Source organism: Empidonax traillii, unplaced genomic scaffold (genome assembly GCF_003031625.1).
Source record: "Empidonax traillii isolate 1590-97213 ecotype Southwest subspecies unplaced genomic scaffold, ASM303162v1 scaffold459:size589781, whole genome shotgun sequence".
Classification (NCBI taxonomy): Eukaryota; Metazoa; Chordata; class Aves; order Passeriformes; family Tyrannidae; genus Empidonax; species Empidonax traillii.
Genome location: NW_020955652.1, coordinates 441293 through 458607, shown reverse-complemented (window position 1 = coordinate 458607; position 17315 = coordinate 441293). Strand labels below are relative to the sequence as shown.

Below are 17315 nucleotides of genomic sequence, written 5' to 3'. Positions count from 1 at the left end.
GGGAAGTGATTCTTGGCCTGCACTCAGCACTGGGGAGGCCACCCTGGAGTGCTGTGTCCAGCTCTGGGCCCCTCCGGTCAGGAAGGACATGGAGGGGCTGGAGCAGGGGCAGAGAAGAGCAACCAGGACTGGAGCACAAGTGCTGTGAGGAGAGGCTGAGGGAGCTGAGGTTGTTTAGTCTGGAGAAGAGGAGGCTCAGAGGAGACCTCATCACTCTCTGCAACTCCCTGACAGGAGGTTGTAGCCAGGTGGGGGTTGGTCTCTTTTCCCAGGCAGCTCTCAGTAAGACAAGAGGGCATGGTCTTTAGCTCTGCCAGGGGAGGTTTAGGTTAGATATCAGGAAGAAATTCTATCCAGAGAGGGTAATCAGGCACTGGAATGGGCTGCCCAGGGAGGGGGTGGATTCTCTGTCCTTGGAGGTTTTTAAGAAGAGACTGGATGTGGCATCAGTGCCATAGTCTAGTAACAGTGGTGGTAGTGGATCAAGGATTGGACTTGATGATCTCAGAGGTCCTTTCCAACCTGGCTGATTCTATGATTTTGAGGTGTTTCACCGTTAAGACAGATCTCATATCTGCAGGTGATCACAGTGCGCGGTTTGTGCATGCACAGCTCAGGTCCTCCTAATATCTGATATTAGTAGACAGTCAGCAGAACATTTTAAAGAATTCCACTATCTTCAACTAACTAGTAAAACAGAAGTCAAATTTCTAAGTAGGATAAAGCACATAAGTGCTAAGAACTTTATGGGGATGAAAGGGGGATATAAGTGAGGTCAAAACTGAGAGAAGTGGGCAGGACTGTGATATAGGCTCTGCACTGTAGTAATTGCAAGGTGTAGACCTTGCGTTTGAGGATACTTTCAGCCTGAAACTGAGGATCCTCTTTATGAAAAATCCTCAGTGTGGATTTCAGGGAAACTGTGGAAGCTGATTAATTTAGTCTGTTAAAGAGCAGTAGTTCTGTTTGTGAGACAAAGGGATTTTGTTTGATTTATAGCACAAAGACAACACAGAAAGAATTGCGTCTCATCGATATCACCTGGGGAGTCTTTCTGCTGTACCTTCTGCAACTGGACTTGTCTATCTCGCATTGGCCTTTTTAGCCATCAGCGCGCTTGTAGCGAGCGTGGGTAGAGCCCTTCTCAAATCTTCGTTCGCGAAGCCCAGCCATGATGATGATAGCACAAAGAAATCAATCTCGAGGCTTTCTGCCTCACTGGAGACAGAATTCCTGGTAACTAGAGGTTCAGATTTGGAAATCCCTATGTGCTCACAAACATACTTGAGACCAAGTTTTGTTGGAGCCATCTGCTGCATAGCTAAAGGAGAAATCGTGCAAATTGATATCCTGGCATGAAAGTAAAGCAAAGTCTGTTTGGGCTGTGTGTTGTATCCTCCAGCTTTACAGTTTAAGGAACAGCCTTGCAAAACTTGGAATTAGGTGAACTTTCCAGAATCTGAAAATCAAGGCTATAGTTTTGTATTAAAATCTGAATTTCATGCTTTATCTAGATAGGGATCTGCATCTGGAAAATACAAACCAAAGCAGCATTGGAAAGGATCAGTCTGTACCAAACAACACTCTCATAAAACTAGTTCACTATCATTTTTTGAAAAGCACATCTGAAGTAAAGTCCAGAATCTGTTCTGAAGGAGAAAACCCAATGAAATGAATAATTACCTGTCCATCCTAAATTTAGTATCTGTATTGCAAAGTTTTTGTATTTTGTTCATGTTCAGTTGTAATGCCCATTCAACAAATGCTTTGTATTTTTCAGAAATAGGAGGTTACAGGATTAATTTAATGCTCAAGGATGCCAGATTTCCATACCCTCTCTCTAACACCAGTATATAATATGCTTTATTTTCATCATCTCTCAGGCTCTGTTTCATTCCCTCACAGGGCACTGAAGGAACCCAAAGAGCTGAATTTTATCTTTGGGGTGAACATTGAGCAGCGTGACCTGGACGGCATGTTCATTTATAACTGTAGTCGGCTGATCAAGATGTACGAGAAAGTGGGCCCGCAGCTGGAGGGCGGCATGTGAGTCTTGCAGATTTTTCTGCAGTTTTTTCGCTTAAGCCTGACACATTTCTACATCTAACTTAGGTTGTGCAATAATCTTGTTCTACATTAATCATTCTTCACGAGCATGAGGCTTGCTCATTTTGTCAGCCTTCAGTTTGCATTCTGATAAATAAATTATGTTTAATACTGCTTAATATTTCCCTGGTTTCTCCATATCACGTTCTTTACATGGATTTTAGTCATCTCTGCAGCAGTATAAGGTGCTTGGGTTCAATGCTGGCACGTGGCACTGATGAGTGCTGATAGCAATAGTGCCTCATTCTAGGGACAGGGACAATGGGTCTTGACAGCAAATACATATATTTGAGTCCATCTTACTTTTTGTATGATGGCTCAGATTGCAAACTTGGCAGCTTAATGTTTGTGACTGTGTGTTCCTCTTCTAGGGCATGTGGAGGGGTGGTAGGTGTGGTCGATGTGCCCTATTTGGTTCTGGAACCAACCCATAATAAACAAGATTTTGCTGATGCCAAGGAGTATCGACACTTGCTGAAGGCCATGGGAGAGCATTTGGCTCAGTATTGGAAGGATGTTGCTATAGGTAATGAAGCTTCATGATTACTAGGGGGTGGAAGGAGAAACTTGGCTGTAGGGCAGCCAAGAGTGCAGGTGGTGACTTGGTGATAATGGCTCCATAATGAGCAAAATGTGGTTTGTTTTCCAGCCCAGAGAGGTATCATCAAGTTCTGGGATGAGTTTGGTTATTTATCAGCAAACTGGAACCAGCCTCCGTCTAGTGAACTGCGCTACAAGCGCCGGAGAGCCATGGAGATCCCCACCACGATTCAGTGCGGTGCGTCTGATCTGGCTGCTCCTCCCTGGGGAAGGAGGGGCACTCCTGGCTGCAGTTGGGGAGCAGCTTCATTGGGGATGGGCTTCATTTTCGGTATCCCCTCTTAGAGCTTATCTTCTCTGTGAGTTACCTCTGTCTGCACACGATGGTACGCTGTGACATCCTGGCATAAGGCTCCTTTTCCTGCACAGTTCACTAACTGTGATGTTCTTCAGATCCCCTGACAGAAGGGGGCAGGTGTGGCCAGTAGCAGTGTTGAGAGTGGGCTCAAAAATGTCTTACGAACTGGAACTGGTCAAAGCCACTCATCCCAGCAGCAAAATAAAATCTGAAACTTCCGTGTAGGCAGTGGGAAGTAGCCAAGTAATTTGTACCCTGATGCACTGACCTGCTGATCAGTACTGTGTGTGAGCACAAAGGGAACATTTTACAGTTTCCTTGGAACTTAATGCAACTTCTCATCTTTGCACCTCTAAACAGCTCTGGCTAAGGCCTTGCTAGGGTTAGGGGGAGCTTAACATTCTCACTTTGCTTCCTGGTAGAGGGATACCAAACTTCCTTATTTTCTCCCCAGGACTTGGGGATGAGGATGTAAGAAAGGAATAGGAGGCCATTCTTGTGGAATTATTTTGTTAGGTTCTTCTGCTTTGATGGTTTTCTCAAGCGTTTTGAAGTTGCTCCCAAAGAGGAGAGGCTTTACTCTCATTCTTCTTGTCCTCCCTTGTTGACATCCTTGCAGAGCTTGATTTAAGGACATTTGGATTTTCCTGGCAAAATTTGATTTTGTGAAGCTGTTGGTTTCCTGGTAGGCCAGCAATACTCTCAAAGCCAAATCTGTGTTCCTGGTTCATCAAAAATGTAATAATTATTGTAATTTTATTTTTTTTTAGTGGATACGTCTCTGACTTGTGTTGGTATCAGTACAAGACAGCCTGACTGCTGGGCTGAGCCATGATGTCAGGACTGGCTGTTCTGACTGATTTATACGTCCCATTGTTGTAGCAGGAGCGTGAGGTCCTGTGGTATCGGTTGATGCCAGGCTTCATTGTGTTCTTGTTAGGGATGTCTTTGAGGGTTTTATCCAAGCATTTTGTGAGCATGAAGCAAGAATTGACTCAGTGTATCCTGTGACTGTCTCGCTTGTTTTTTGGCCACTAATCTTACTTTTGCATACACTTTGGTGTGGTCCTTGGGCTTTAAATGGGCTGTGGGAAAAAATGATATTGTGTGTCAGGCCGTGTATTTCTAATTTGCAAAGTGTCTGTGTGACAGATGTATGTCTGAAGTGGCGGACTCTCCCATTCCAGCTGAGCTCTGTGGAGAAGAACTACCCTGATAGCTGGGTATGCTCCATGAACCCTGATCCTGAACAAGACAGGTAAGAATCAGTTCATATTAGGACTTTTCTGCAGTGTGTCTTGCCTTTACATTTGGAGCTTTTTTCTGGTCGTCTGGTCTTTGAGAACAGTTGGAGGGACTGGCAGTAATTTGGTACCTTTAAACTGTGCTCATAGCCTGTGAAAAAGCAGTGGTGACATGTAGAGCTGAATGTTGGTGGACATTTGTGGGATGTGCAAATTGCAGAGGGCACCCTTGGCAAGTGACAGATGACACCAAACTGGGAGGAGCAGCTCAAAAACCAGAGGGTCATGAATTCATGCAGAGAGACCTGCAGAGGCTGGAGAAATGGGCCAACAGGAACCTCCTGAGGTTCAACCGGGAGAATGCAAAGTCCTGTCCCTGAGGAGAAACAAGCCCAGCAGCAGTGTGTGCTGTCCATCCTGTAGCTGAGCATGCTCAGGGGGCTCTCATCAATGTACACAAACACCTGAAGGCAGGCTGCAAAGATGACAGAGCCTGGCTCTTCCAGTGGTGCCCAGCAGCAGGGCCATGGGCACAAACCAGAACACAGGAGGGTCCCTCTGCATGTCACTTTTTTCCCTGTGAGGGTGACCAAGCCCTGGCCCAGGTTGCCCAGGGAAGGTGTGCACTCTCCATCCTTGGAGATATTCCAGGACATGGTCCTGGGCCCTTGGCTCTGAGTGGCCCTGCCTGAGCAGGGGGTGGGACCAGAAGGACCTCAGAGATGCCTCCAGCCTCAGCCAATGATTTGGTGAAATTTGGATCCTTTGTGGCTTTTCTGCATTGGCACTGGAAATACTACTGTAGCCTTAGATCATGTTAATTTTGCCGTGGGCAGCATAGATGGCAGTTGAAGAATTGTCATGGTGCAGGCAGGGAGTGACGCATCTTCAGCAGGGCTTTGCAGTGATCTTTATTGCTCCTTCAGCTCCCACCCATCAGACACCAAACTGCAGCAACTCCACTGGGTTGAGGTGGGCCCAGGGGGGACATTTTGCATGCTTGAGGGAGCAGCACTTCCCAGCAATGTGTTTTACAGTTATAAAATATAGGTAGAAACTAGTAATTTATTTGAGTGAGGAAAATGATTGCTCCAGGCTGTTCCTCTTTGGAGAGCAACACGGCTGGAAGCCGATTCTTGACTGTGTTGTGTAAGGAGGGAAGTTGCTCTGCTGAAATTCAGGTGCCTTTGCTCAGGGCTTAATGACAAAGGGGATGAATCCAGATGGTAACTTTTAAGTGGAATAAAAATTTTAACATCTGTGGCTGAAAAGGCTACAGAGTGTTGATGTTTCTATTTGAAAGTACTGATTTTCTGACTACTTCCTCTTGGCACCAGCCATTGGAAGAATACTTATTCTGACTTCCCTGTTTCTCCATGTGTGTGTCCTGCTGTGGAGCTCTGAGGAGTGTGGCTGTGCTGAGGTTGTTTCTGGCCAAACTTCTGGGGTAGGGCTGAGCCTGGAGCCTGAAGAGGAGCTGCCGCATATCCAGCCTTTCGGGTAGAAGCAGTAGCAAAGCTGGGAAGGTGTTGCTGGTAGACACACACACAAACATACAGACCATTTATGTCCAGCCCCGCAGATCAGCACACTCAGCACTCACACAGACTGCACTAGCAGCCTCATCCTTTTCCCTTTTGGTTGGTCATGATGAAGGACCGCTAGTGGAAATACTCATATCCGTATCTGGCCCCTGTCTCTCCGGTTACTTGCACTGGCATAGATGGGCCCTACAGCCTGCAGTTCCAGGGAGTGAGGGGTACAGACCTCCTGTGGTTACACATAACATACGCACTACAAATCTCCCAGTGTCTCGCCTTGAGCATCTTTCCATCCTGATCAGGTGGAGATCTTTGCTCTTCCCAGTTGCTTCTTGCCTAGAGACACCCACAGCTCTGCCTACACCCCCATACCCATCTTTATCAGGCAGGACTCCCTGGTCCCTTTGGTAGTCAGCTCTGGCAGGTCACCCTTAGACACCCCCTCCCCCTGCTCCCAAGTCACCTCCTGGCTGGCTCCTCTGTCCCAGCATTTGCTGAGACTCATGTTCATGCACATGCCAGTAGTCACTGCAGATGGTGGCACTCAGACACATGGGCCCCTGCAACCAATGGTCCCACTCCAGCTGCTGGCACTTGCACAAGTGCATGTGTGGAATGGAACCCCTCACCTAGGAAAAGAGGAGACGTAAGGTTACAGAGGTGCACTGACCAGACAACTGGTCCTTTTCAGCCTATTATTTCTTTGTTTTCCCATGTTTATTCTTCCCCAAATCATCTCAGTCCTTCTTTCCCTGCTTTTGGTGCCTCCCATTGGTCCAGAAGATGTTACAGAGGGCTGCTCCCACTGATTGGACACTGGGGCTGAGGCTGCTCTGGGACAGCCCTGGCAGTAGCCCAAATGAGGTATATGTTCTGCTGAACAGATTTGCATTCTCCAGTTCCCAGAAAACCCTATTTACATCCCCTTAAACTGCCTTGGGCTGCTGGGCTTGTGGAAATGGGTCCTAGATGGGCTGGTGGCTCCTGGGATGGCTAGGGAGTAGCCATGGAAGGGCGTTATTCAGGTCCCCCCACCTGCCTTTGTGCTCTTCCATCTGTAGACAGGGTTTTTGTCATGTGACCTACCAGGAACTTAGTTTACTCATGAAAGAATTTAAATTTTGTATTTACAATACCATGAAAATTCAGTGGGTGGAGGGTTTGGCTGCATTTCACTGAGATGGATGTTTTTTGTAGCGAACCTGACTACCTCTGCAGAGCATGCTGTGCCATCCCATGTTCCCCATGCAGGGAGCTGGGAAAGGGTAGGTGAGACACTTGACACAGGTGATACAATCTTCTGGTCATTTCAGCTTCAGAAGGGATCTCAGCAGTCTTACTCGGGGAGAATAAATAACTCCAGAACATTTTTGGATTGAGTAGGCTCTCATGTACTTTCCAGCAACAAGTGCAGTGGTGTCCTTTACATGAGGCAGCTATACCTTTGCTCCTTAAATCATATCTGTTTCTCAAGAAGAAAACCACTGCTTTTGAGATTGTGGCTACTGCAGAAAGGAAAGTGGTTTTCCTGCTGCATTTGGGATGAGATGTTGGGGCAATCCTGCGTGAGCATGGCACTGATTCTGCTGTCCTTGCTGATCTTATCTTGCCTTCCCTCCATGCTAGATGTGAGGCTGCAGAGCAGAAGCAGAAAGTACCACTGGGAACTCTGAAGAAAGACTCAAAATCACATGAAGAAAAGCAGAAACAACTGTCAGAGAAAATCCGCCAGCAGCAGGAAAAACTGGAAGCTCTGCAGGTGAGTCTGGAGGTCTCCAGCTAAGCAGAGCAGGTTTGAGAGACCTCCTAGAGATGCTTGTGAGTCTGATGCCACCTTTTCTCCTTCATGGGTCAGGGTTTGTTTTAATAACAGAAAACAAGCATCTAAGCTTGCATTTCATTTTCTGATGGGAAAACAGGAGTGGCATCTGAAGGGAAGTCTCTTGAAGGACATAGAACACACTTTCTTGTAATTGTTGTCTTTAACCTGGAAGACTGTTGGGCTGGGTTCAGGCACCCCCTGGCAGCTTGTTAAGATGACCTTTCCAATTTATTTTTTTAAAATAGAAAACCACTCCTATTCGATCTCAAGCTGACTTGAAGAAACTGCCTCTAGAAGTGACTGCACGACCTTCAGGAGAGGTAAATGGCATACTGCTGTAGGCTTTTACTCTTTCGTGCTTCCTTAGCTGTTCTGAACAGCAGTTCCTCACTGTCCCCCTTCCTCTCTCTGTATCCACATGTGTTTCAGCACACTCGAACTCAGCGCCCACGATCTCCTCCTTTGCCTGATATAATCAAGAATGCTCCCAGCAGACCACCAGGATCTTCACCTCCTCCCAAGTTCAGCAGTCAGCTGAAAAAGAGCTCTTCAGATCGTCCGAATACCAGCACTTCCAAGCTGGCCAGCATGCTCTTCACAGAGGAGGCTAGCACTTCGAGGACACACCAGAACACTGTGACATCTGGGAAGTCTAACAGCACTTTAAAAACTCTTGCCAAACCAGGTACAGCCATGAAGTCTCTCTCTGCTGGCCTGCAGAGCCCTAAAAGCCCGCGTGAGACATCCAGTCCAAAAGCTGCCAAGGTGCCAGCAGTAAAGAAATCTGCCTCTGGCAAATGCTCACAGGTGAGAGTCAACAGGATAAAACCCCTCAGCTCCTCACCCACTGCCCAGCTCAGCCTGTCTGCTCTGTCCCATGTGATGTGTGCTGTGGGCCCTGCACAAGACAAGGGAACTTTTACTTTACACTTGGGTTAGGGTGCCATTTACGCCCCTCAAGAAGACTTGTTTCATCTCTCTTGTTAGACCAGATTGGATTTTCTTTAGAAAAAAAAAGAATTTGAAGTGGTGGGGTGAGCATTGGCATGATCACGTAGCACCTCTAAAATCTTTCAGAAAATCTGATTAACTTCCAAACTGGATGTTGGGCATTTTTTCTCTTTTTTTTAACTTTGCTGAAAAGAAGGTTTTTGGTGGATAGCAGGCTGAAATTGACAGCTAGAGCTTGTTTGCTTCCTACAGGCTTCCAGCACTCGGAAGAGGACCTTGAACATCCCAGAGAATGGGTCTGAAGAGGAGGGGGAGCACAAAAAGGAGAGGACAAAACGAGGAAAATTTGTGGCAGTGAAAGAAGAGAAGGATTCCAATGAAGTGGTAGTGGAGGTGAGAGTATGCTGGTTTCCCCAGCAGAAGGTTTTTGTCTGGCGTTTCTAATCTTGGTGGGAGGCAGCTAATGTGAGCCCTCTCTCTGCTCCCAGCTAACAGACAGTGCTGGAGAGGAAGAGCTGGTGGAACTGAAGAAAGCTCAGAAAGGTGAGAAATGAGCCATTGGGCTGCTGCAGGTATCTGGCATAGAAAAGAACTTGCAGAACTAGACTCATCAGTAAAACGTGTGATTTCAGTAATGAGCTTTTTGAATAAGAAATAGTGTAAATTTGAGTCCTAAACCCCAAGATGACTCTAACTTGCGTGAAACATTTTGGCTGGGAACCCCTTGATTACACCAGAGGCAACTGTGGCATGGGAGGGTCTGTGATCGAGGGCTGCATCACACTGACAGGTGTGGGACTGGGCTGTGGGGTGTAACTGATAACACATTTACCCTTCCTGGTGGATCATGGAGCCATTCCAGCTGGCAAGTGGTCAGAACTGTATCCAGGCCTGCTGCACTGCTATGAGAGAAGAGGGGCTGGGACACCCCAAAAAAGGTGGTAGCCAGTGTGGTACTGCACATTCTGACAGAGAAGGGCATCTCTTCAGCATGCTTCTAAGGAGCTGTCTGGAAACTAGGAACATGTGGCAAGTTGTCCTAGAGGCCTTCAGGAGCCTGGAAAGCCCATGTTAAACAGCCTGGGGTACAGGCGAAACCTGTCTGGAAAGCCAGCTCATTCTCGTGCATCTTAGTGTTTCTCAACAAGAGCTGAGCTGTGTGCCCATTGTGTTTTGATAGTGTCTGTACTGTTTGAAGGCGTTGTCATCAGTTCAAGTGTGCTCCCCCCGAGGTGCTTGAATCTCAAGAGCTCCTGCAGAATGTGCTTTCCAGCAGCCAAAGGTTTGCAAACACCTTTGCTTCCTCCTCGCAGATAAGGGGCTGCACGTGGAGGTGCGTGTGAACAAGGAGTGGTTCACGGGCCGTGTCACAGCTGTGGAAAGGGGCAGACATGCGATCCGGTGGAAGGTGAAGTTTGATTATGTCCCTACAGATACCACACCACGGGATCGCTGGTAACTATCTCAAGCTACTGGATTTTGGAGGCTTGTTTTGCTTTCGGAAAGAAGGGGATGCTTTACTGCCATAGATGCTGAAGACAAATATGTTGCTGTCATGTCAGGGAGCATGTGAGCTCAGGACTGTCCAGTGGCTTCGTAATGAATGGGCATGATAGACTTCATCAGTCATGCTGTGGAGGCAGCTGTTGTGTGTCTAGAGGTCTGAGTGACACTTGGGTACAGGCTCTGATTAAACTGTTAATGGTGTTTCAGGTATGTCCAGTGTAGAAAAAGATTCCTGATGTTTCCTTAATACTTTTTCTCAGGGTAGAGAAGGGCAGTGAGGATGTGAGGCTGATGAAGCCTCCCTCTCCTGAGTACCAGGCTCCAGACACACAGCAAGAAGAAGAGGTGGTTGTAGCTGAACCCTCTACCTCAGACTGCGTCAGAATTGAGCCTGACACCACTGGTCCCAGCAGCAGCCAAGAAACAGTTGACCTTCTAGTCCAAATCCTTCGGTGGGTTCACTGCAGGCACTTGGGAGCTCTGCAGTCTGATTGCTTCAGCTTGTTAAACTCCCAGCTCTGGCTTTATGTTTTTCTTTCCTGCACAGGAATTGCTTGCGGTACTTCTTGCCTCCAAATTTTCCAATCTCCAAGAACGAGCTGAGTTCCATGAGCTCGGAAGGCTTGTTGGCATTTCCCCTGGTAAGTCCACTACTTCTAGAAAAGTAAGTTTTGGGGTTTTCCCATAGATATTCCCTTCTTATGGCAAATGTGCATACTGTTGATGCAAGAGCACACTCTTGAAAAGGTGATTTTGGATCCTCGGCAGACTGACATAGCTGAGGAAAAGAATGAGAGCTCTGAGAGATGCTCTGAGTCTTGTGACAGTTGTCTGAGGAAATTTCTAGTTACCATACAACTATGTGGGAATGCTGTTAAACTAGAATGCTGTTAAAATAGAGATGCCAGGTTAGAGGTTTGTAGAAGCAGGATGTAGACACATCTGTAGTTTTTGCTCCCAGCCTTATAACTTAGGTGGAGGTAATCTTAAAATTGGAAGAGAACGTGGCCTCCATTTATCTGAGTACAGGTGGGGCTGAGCTTCCACCAGTGTCTGTGAGCTGGTGCTGGGAGATCCAGCTGGCTGGAATGCAGAGCAAGGGAACTGGCCTCTCTGACTTCTCCCTTCTCTGACATACCAGCAAGGGAGACCTTTCCAGGAGGCACCTGTACATGGCAAAAACCACCTGCAGATGACCAGGGCCAGTGCTGTTTGGCACTCCCATGCTCATAGTGTGTGTATTGGCAGTTTCTCTCATCTCCTCCTCTTCTCTCTGTTGACTCAGCCATCTGCTGGAGTTACCACACCCACTGCTTCCACAGGGCACCTTGGTCATGTCTGGGGTGTTTGGCGAGTGCAGGTGTTCCTACTTACCAGTGACAGGCTGTGTTGTCTGGGTGATCTGTACCAAGGAGACTCACAGTGTACAGGGGCTGTCAAGTCTTGCTGCAGCATGCCTGTGATTTCAGGCTTTTTGAAACTCAGTAACACCCTTAATCAAAATTCAGGCAGCTTTGGGGGCAGTCCTGATACTGGAAGAATGTGAAAATTCCTGTGAGTTTCATGCTGACTGCAATAGGCAAAATCAGATATAAATGTGAGCTTGAGCAGGGTGTGCAGAGATGTGCTGTGGGGAGGGTTTGGTTCTTCTACAAGCCTGTGAGCGCTGCTGTTTTTGTGATGCTCGGTGCTTTCTCTTAACATGTCATCTATTGTGTTTTGTCTACTGCAGAAAGAATATTTCAAGCAGTATGAGGTGGGTCTGCAGAACCTGTGCAATTCATATCAGACACGCGCCGATGCCCGGGCCAAAGCCTGTGAGGAAAACCTCCGGAACTCAGAGAGGAAGCTGAGGGAAACAGAGGAGAAACTACAGAAACTGAGGACTAACATCATGGCCCTTCTACAGAAAGTGCAGGAGGTGGGTGAGGAAGAGAGGCAAACCCTGAGCTGCCCCAGAGTAGCCACCTGGCCCAGGCCCTCTGGGCATTCCAGGTGTTTCAGTCCAGCATCTTACTGGGCTCCAGCTCCTTCCTCAGTTGGGAGCAACATAGACTCAGCCCATCAGGAGCAGACAAATGCACAGCTGCTGTCCCTGCCCACTCTTGGGATCCAGGCCCTTGGGGATCCCACTGAGTGTTAATTCTCACAGGATGATTTGTCATGGCACGTACATACTGCACAAGTTCTGTTTGTTCTCTGCATTCTGCTGCAAAATTTTCCCAGGCATAGGCAGTGCTCTGCAGGGAATTTTTGCCACATTCTTGGGCAGATTCTGAACCCCTTAGAGGAACACAAACTTTTAAACAAATGGTGTAAAAAAATCTTATGGCGAAACCAATTTATTAATTATACTATTAAATATTTAATTAAAATAGAAAATATATATTTAAGTAAAACCCTTAAATAAATAATCTTTAAGTTATAAAACTACTTAAATAAAATTAGGATCAACCAATGGAGAAACTACTGCTGGAAGCAGTTGTTCCCTGTTACGAAAATGTGTTACAGCTAAAAAATCCCAACCAAACCCCAGATCCGCACAGTAAATCCATCACTTAAGTACTTTGTTTGAGCCTCAGGTGCTGACAGGTTTCCAGATGTTGTCTGTCAGGCGCTGACAGGGAAAGCTGGGGATGCTGTCACCACAGCTGTCAGCAGCTGATGGGTGCTGGAGGTTGCAGCCTAGAGGCTGAGTAGACCACAGGTTGCTGAGCTGCTCTGGCTTCTTCATTCTTGCACTCTTCTTCAAGATTCTCTTCTCACTGGTATTTCTTGTTTCAGGACATTGATATTAATACAGATGATGAACTGGATGCATATATTGAGGACTTGATCATGAAAGGAGACTGAGCAGCCCCAGTATGAGTCCTGAAGAAGTGCAGAGGAGCTGGCTGCTGTAGTGGGAGATGTGGATTCCTGCAGGAGGGGCCTGGGCAGCTGATGACAGAAGAGGGTTTTTAAGCAGTGCTCCTGTTGGTGTGCAACTTGTTTCTATGACTGTACATGAAAAGCATTTGTGCTGTTGGCAGGAAAATTTTCGACGTTGTACTTCTCTGAATCTCTTTCTTTTGTTGATAAATATTTATTTTTAAAAGAAATGGGAACTGTGCCTGATACGATGGGTGGGTTGCTGCGTGTTTTTAACAATGTGAAAGTGTGAGTACCCTTCTTGCATCTAAACCTGGGAGCCCAGAGCATCCTGCCTAGGAGGTTGCCTGCAGTAAGAACCTGGCAGCAACTAAAAAATAAACCTCGAGTTCTGGCAGAGAAGGTCAGGACTTAGATGTGGAAGATATTCAACGTGAGGTAGAGAAAGCCAAGCCATGAATTTGAGCAGTTGAAAGGAGATGTCCCTGTATGAGCATGAGTGGAGGTAATAGAACCTCAGTAGATCGGGGGGGATTGGTGCTGGCACATTCCTGAACAGGAGGTCACCATAAGCTGGTGGAACTGCCACCATGCTAACAGCCAGGAGACTGAGGAGAGGATGGCCTCCTGGGCCATCACCGTGGGCTGTGAGCGTCAAAGGGAGAACACTGGAGTTCGGGTTCTCTGCTTGCAGTCTCCTTATCACACACTGCTGCTGCTGTTTCTTTGAGACATAATTGCAACATCAGAACTCAACCACCTGACAATAAAGTGACCCCTTTCTGTTGTCACCTCCTCAGATGTGTGCTTTGGTCAACTTGCACTTCCGGGTAATTTTATTATTAAGGTGCTAGAATCTGGAGCCTTCAGAGCCCTACACCACTGAGTGGCATCTGGCCCAGTGCCAGCAGCAAGGAAAACACCTGTCCTTTGCCCTCTGGCTGCAGTCAGCTCCTGGAAGGCCACTTGTGACCAAGGGGACTCAGTCTGAGTTTGCCAGCTAGTCAGCAGGTTCTCAGGCCTGCTAGGACAAAGGTGACTGTGGACTCACACTCAGAAATGAGTCTCCTGCCAGCTAGGCACCTGGAGGCACATGGTGTGAGCAAGAGCTGCCCACCATTGAGGGGTCAGGTGGAGTGGACCTTTGGGGTTCACTTGACATCTGGATGTGTAATAGATGTTTTGCAAAAACCCTTTCAGATTAAATGTCTGTTGCACAGAAAATCATTAGCACTAATTGTTTGTAGTCCTGAAGATGTCCTGAGTTCTACAAACCACAGGAGAGAGGGAAAGCTTTTGCTCATTACCTGAATTCCAGGTACTTGTCACAGCATAGTGAAACCGACTGCTTCCTTCTGGAATCTGGGCCCAACATCCTACAGTTTACAAAGGTAAGGAGCATCTCCCTGTCCCTGTACACCTTCCATCACAGAGAGGCAGTGTTCCTTAGCTGGAGGAGCAGGCTCCTCTGGTGTCCATTTCCTCACACATACTGGAGGTTTGTTAGTTGTGGTGACAGACTGATGCTTCTGATGAAAATAATATCTCTGGAGAAGCTGCATTTTTTATTAAGGTGGAAGAAGAAATCTTTGTCCTTCCCAGGAGCCAGCAGACATTCTAGAGAACCAAGTTTCATTGAATGGCAGTTCAGAGCAGCTGCTATATGCAAGCTTTAATCCCTGATGCTCAGGGGGCACCAAAATGGGACTAACAGCTCTTAGACAGTTCTTGAGCTTCCAGCCCAAGTTTGATTCTCTACTTCTGCTCCCCTGTTAGGAAAGTGCTACTGTGGGTTTTTCCCTCTCTTCTATGTAACTTCTCATTTCCAGTTTTAACTCTTGTTTTTTATTGCATTTAATGTTTTGGATCTTGTTCCAAGGGTTTTTTGCTAGGAAAAGCAAGCTGAGAATTTTTAAGTGCCAATAAAACAACTTTTTTGTTCTCAAACTCTTCTTGGAAATCCTTCTCTGCAATCCTTCTCTTTTTCGTGGTTTTGTTTTTGTAACCTTGTTTAGCAGATCTGTGTGTAACATCAGTTCTTAGTAGCACCTTTAAAACCCATAGGATCAGAATGCCTCCAGCAGGGATCCAAATTGCCAACTCCCAGCCCGGTGTATTCCAAAGTTGTTACCAGGTTGTTCAGGGCCTTTTCTTCTAGAGCTCTTAGAATCAGTAGTGGAGGTTGTCCCACAGCTCTGCACCACACACTTCTCCTGCGGGTGGTGTTCTGTGGCATAACAGGGGTGTTCCTGTCACATTTCAAAGGCTGCTTCAGCTGCCATCGAGAACCCTCTCTGCCGCACTGCATCTCTGTGCTGTGGTTAAGCCTGTCAGTACCTCAGCTGTTCACTCAGTCTTCCTCTTCACTTCCAGCTGTTTCTTACAGCAGAATTACTAAGGAGGACATTGTTGTAGTTAATAAAGAGACGTTTTTCAACATGAATTTGTGAGACTTGTGACTGTTTTTTCAAGCCAACTTTGCCTCAGTGCCTTGCCTGCTGTAGCATACAGCCCTGGGGGGCTCCTAACAGCAGGATCATAGTTGTCCATGCTGCTTCCCTTGCTGAAGTGCCACCTGTAATTCAAGGGCTCTGTCAGTGATCCTCCAGCACACGTGGATTCACCCAGTCTCTCTTGCAGAATGAGACAAAGACCCTGAGCTCGTGGCAGTTGATCTGCCTCCCAGTGTGTTTGTTGGATGTGGTCCTGCTTGCACAGCTTCATAGGACTGTGTACTGCTACAGTTCCTTAAGTGGAGGCTTGAAATTTCATGTCACCAGTATCAGATCTGGAGTTTGATTTTATGGCAAAAGGATCAACTGGTTTTTTTCTTGCAAGCAATTCCTCCAGTCCGTAGCAGAGACTAGCTGGGCTTTGGGTGCTGCTGCCTTTCAGCCATTTAACAGGGTCATGGGGAACATGCAAGCCTCCTCTCCTGCCACTGCCTTGCCCAAAAGTCTTTCTGGTCTTCAAGACCCAAGGGCTTTGATCTAATTGTACCTTCAAATCCTGAAATCCCTCTTAGCAGCATCTCCATGTGTTCATGGTCTTAGAGTTCTGGTCATTCATGACGTAAAATGGCTGTGCCTGCTGGGTGGGGTGGGACCAGATGGGCAGCTCCTGAATTATCCTTGTGTTCCCTTTCCTATCAGCAAAGCTGAGGAGAACTGCCTCCAGGCTTCCTCCAAGCCTGCTGTCCTGGTTCCAGCCAGGACAAGGTAATTTTTTCAGTAGCCAGGAGAGGCAAGGCTAGGACCCTCAGGTTATTCTATGCCACCTCACATCATGTGCAGAGGGTAGGGGGGATGTAAAGCACTGTAGGAGCCTGTGGTTTAATGATTTGGGAACTTAGGGGAAATACCTGAGCAGTGGCTTCATGTTTCTCGATACTTGCTGTTGTTTAAAGAAAAATGCTGCCACTACTCCTCAGTTGTATATCAAGGAACAAAATGCTCATCCACTGCTTTTTCAGTCTTGTCTACACAGGATAGTACACTAAAATATTTCTTTAAAGACTTTTTCCATAGTTCAAAAAACAAACAAAGAAACAAAAAAACACAACACCAAAAAAACCCATAACAAACCACCACCAAACCAAAATATGCTCCTTGACTGCATGGCAAAGACCTCTGAGAACACTGAGTCCAACCTTTGACCTAACATCACCTTGTCAACTAGACCATGGCACTAAGTGCCACATCCAGTCTCTTCTTAAAAACCTCCAAGGACAGTGACTCCACCACCCTGCGCAGCCCATTCCAACACCCAATCACCCTTTCTGTAAAAAGCTTCTTCCTAATGTCTAACCTAGACGTCCCCTGGCAGAGCTTGACCGCCCTCTTCTCCAGTTGCTGGTTGCCTGGGACAAGAGACCGATACTCACTTGGCCCCAACCTTCTTTCAGGGAGTTGCAGAGAGTGATGAGGTCTCCTCTGAGCCTCCTCTTCTCCAGACTAAACAACCCCAGCTCCCTCAGCCTCTCCTCACAGCACTTGTGCTCCAGTCCTGGTTGCTCTTCTCTGCCCCTGCTCCAGCCCCTCCATGTCCTTCCTGACCGGAGGGGCCCAGAGCTGGACACAGCACTCCAGGGTGGCCTCCCCAGCGCTGAGTGCAGGCCAAGAATCCCTTCCCTGCTCCTGCTGCCACACCATTCCTGAGCCAGGCCAGGATCCATTGGCCTTCTTGGCCCCCTGGGCACACTCTGGCTCATGTTCAGCTTCCTGTCCATCCAAACTCCCACCTCCATTCCTGCCTGGCTGCTCTCCAGCCACTCTGACCCCAGCCTGTAGCACTGCAGGGGGGTGTTGTGGCCAAAGTGCAGGACCCGGCACTTGGCCTTGTTGAACCTCATCCCCTTGGAATCAGCCCAGCTCTCC

At 47.4% G+C, this 17315-nt stretch overlaps 1 protein-coding gene across 4 annotated transcripts in view; it reads left to right on the top strand.

Moving 5' to 3' along the window:
* MORC2 (MORC family CW-type zinc finger 2) overlaps window positions 1–13169 on the top strand; it is a 47151-nt gene extending 33982 nt beyond the window's left edge. For all 4 annotated transcript variants that reach the window (XM_027895384.1, XM_027895383.1, XM_027895382.1 and 1 more), the window contains 14 exons: window positions 1906–2046; window positions 2478–2632; window positions 2756–2884; window positions 4157–4262; window positions 7416–7548; window positions 7857–7931; window positions 8041–8418; window positions 8815–8955; window positions 9051–9105; window positions 9876–10017; window positions 10329–10520; window positions 10616–10709; window positions 11801–11989; window positions 12853–13169. In XM_027895384.1, coding sequence (XP_027751185.1) covers window positions 1906–2046; window positions 2478–2632; window positions 2756–2884; window positions 4157–4262; window positions 7416–7548; window positions 7857–7931; window positions 8041–8418; window positions 8815–8955; window positions 9051–9105; window positions 9876–10017; window positions 10329–10520; window positions 10616–10709; window positions 11801–11989; window positions 12853–12921 — 1999 coding nt within the window. In that variant the 3' untranslated portion in view covers window positions 12922–13169. The remainder of the gene's footprint in view (window positions 1–1905; window positions 2047–2477; window positions 2633–2755; window positions 2885–4156; window positions 4263–7415; window positions 7549–7856; window positions 7932–8040; window positions 8419–8814; window positions 8956–9050; window positions 9106–9875; window positions 10018–10328; window positions 10521–10615; window positions 10710–11800; window positions 11990–12852) is intronic.
* The last annotated feature ends 4146 nt before the right edge of the window (window positions 13170–17315 follow it).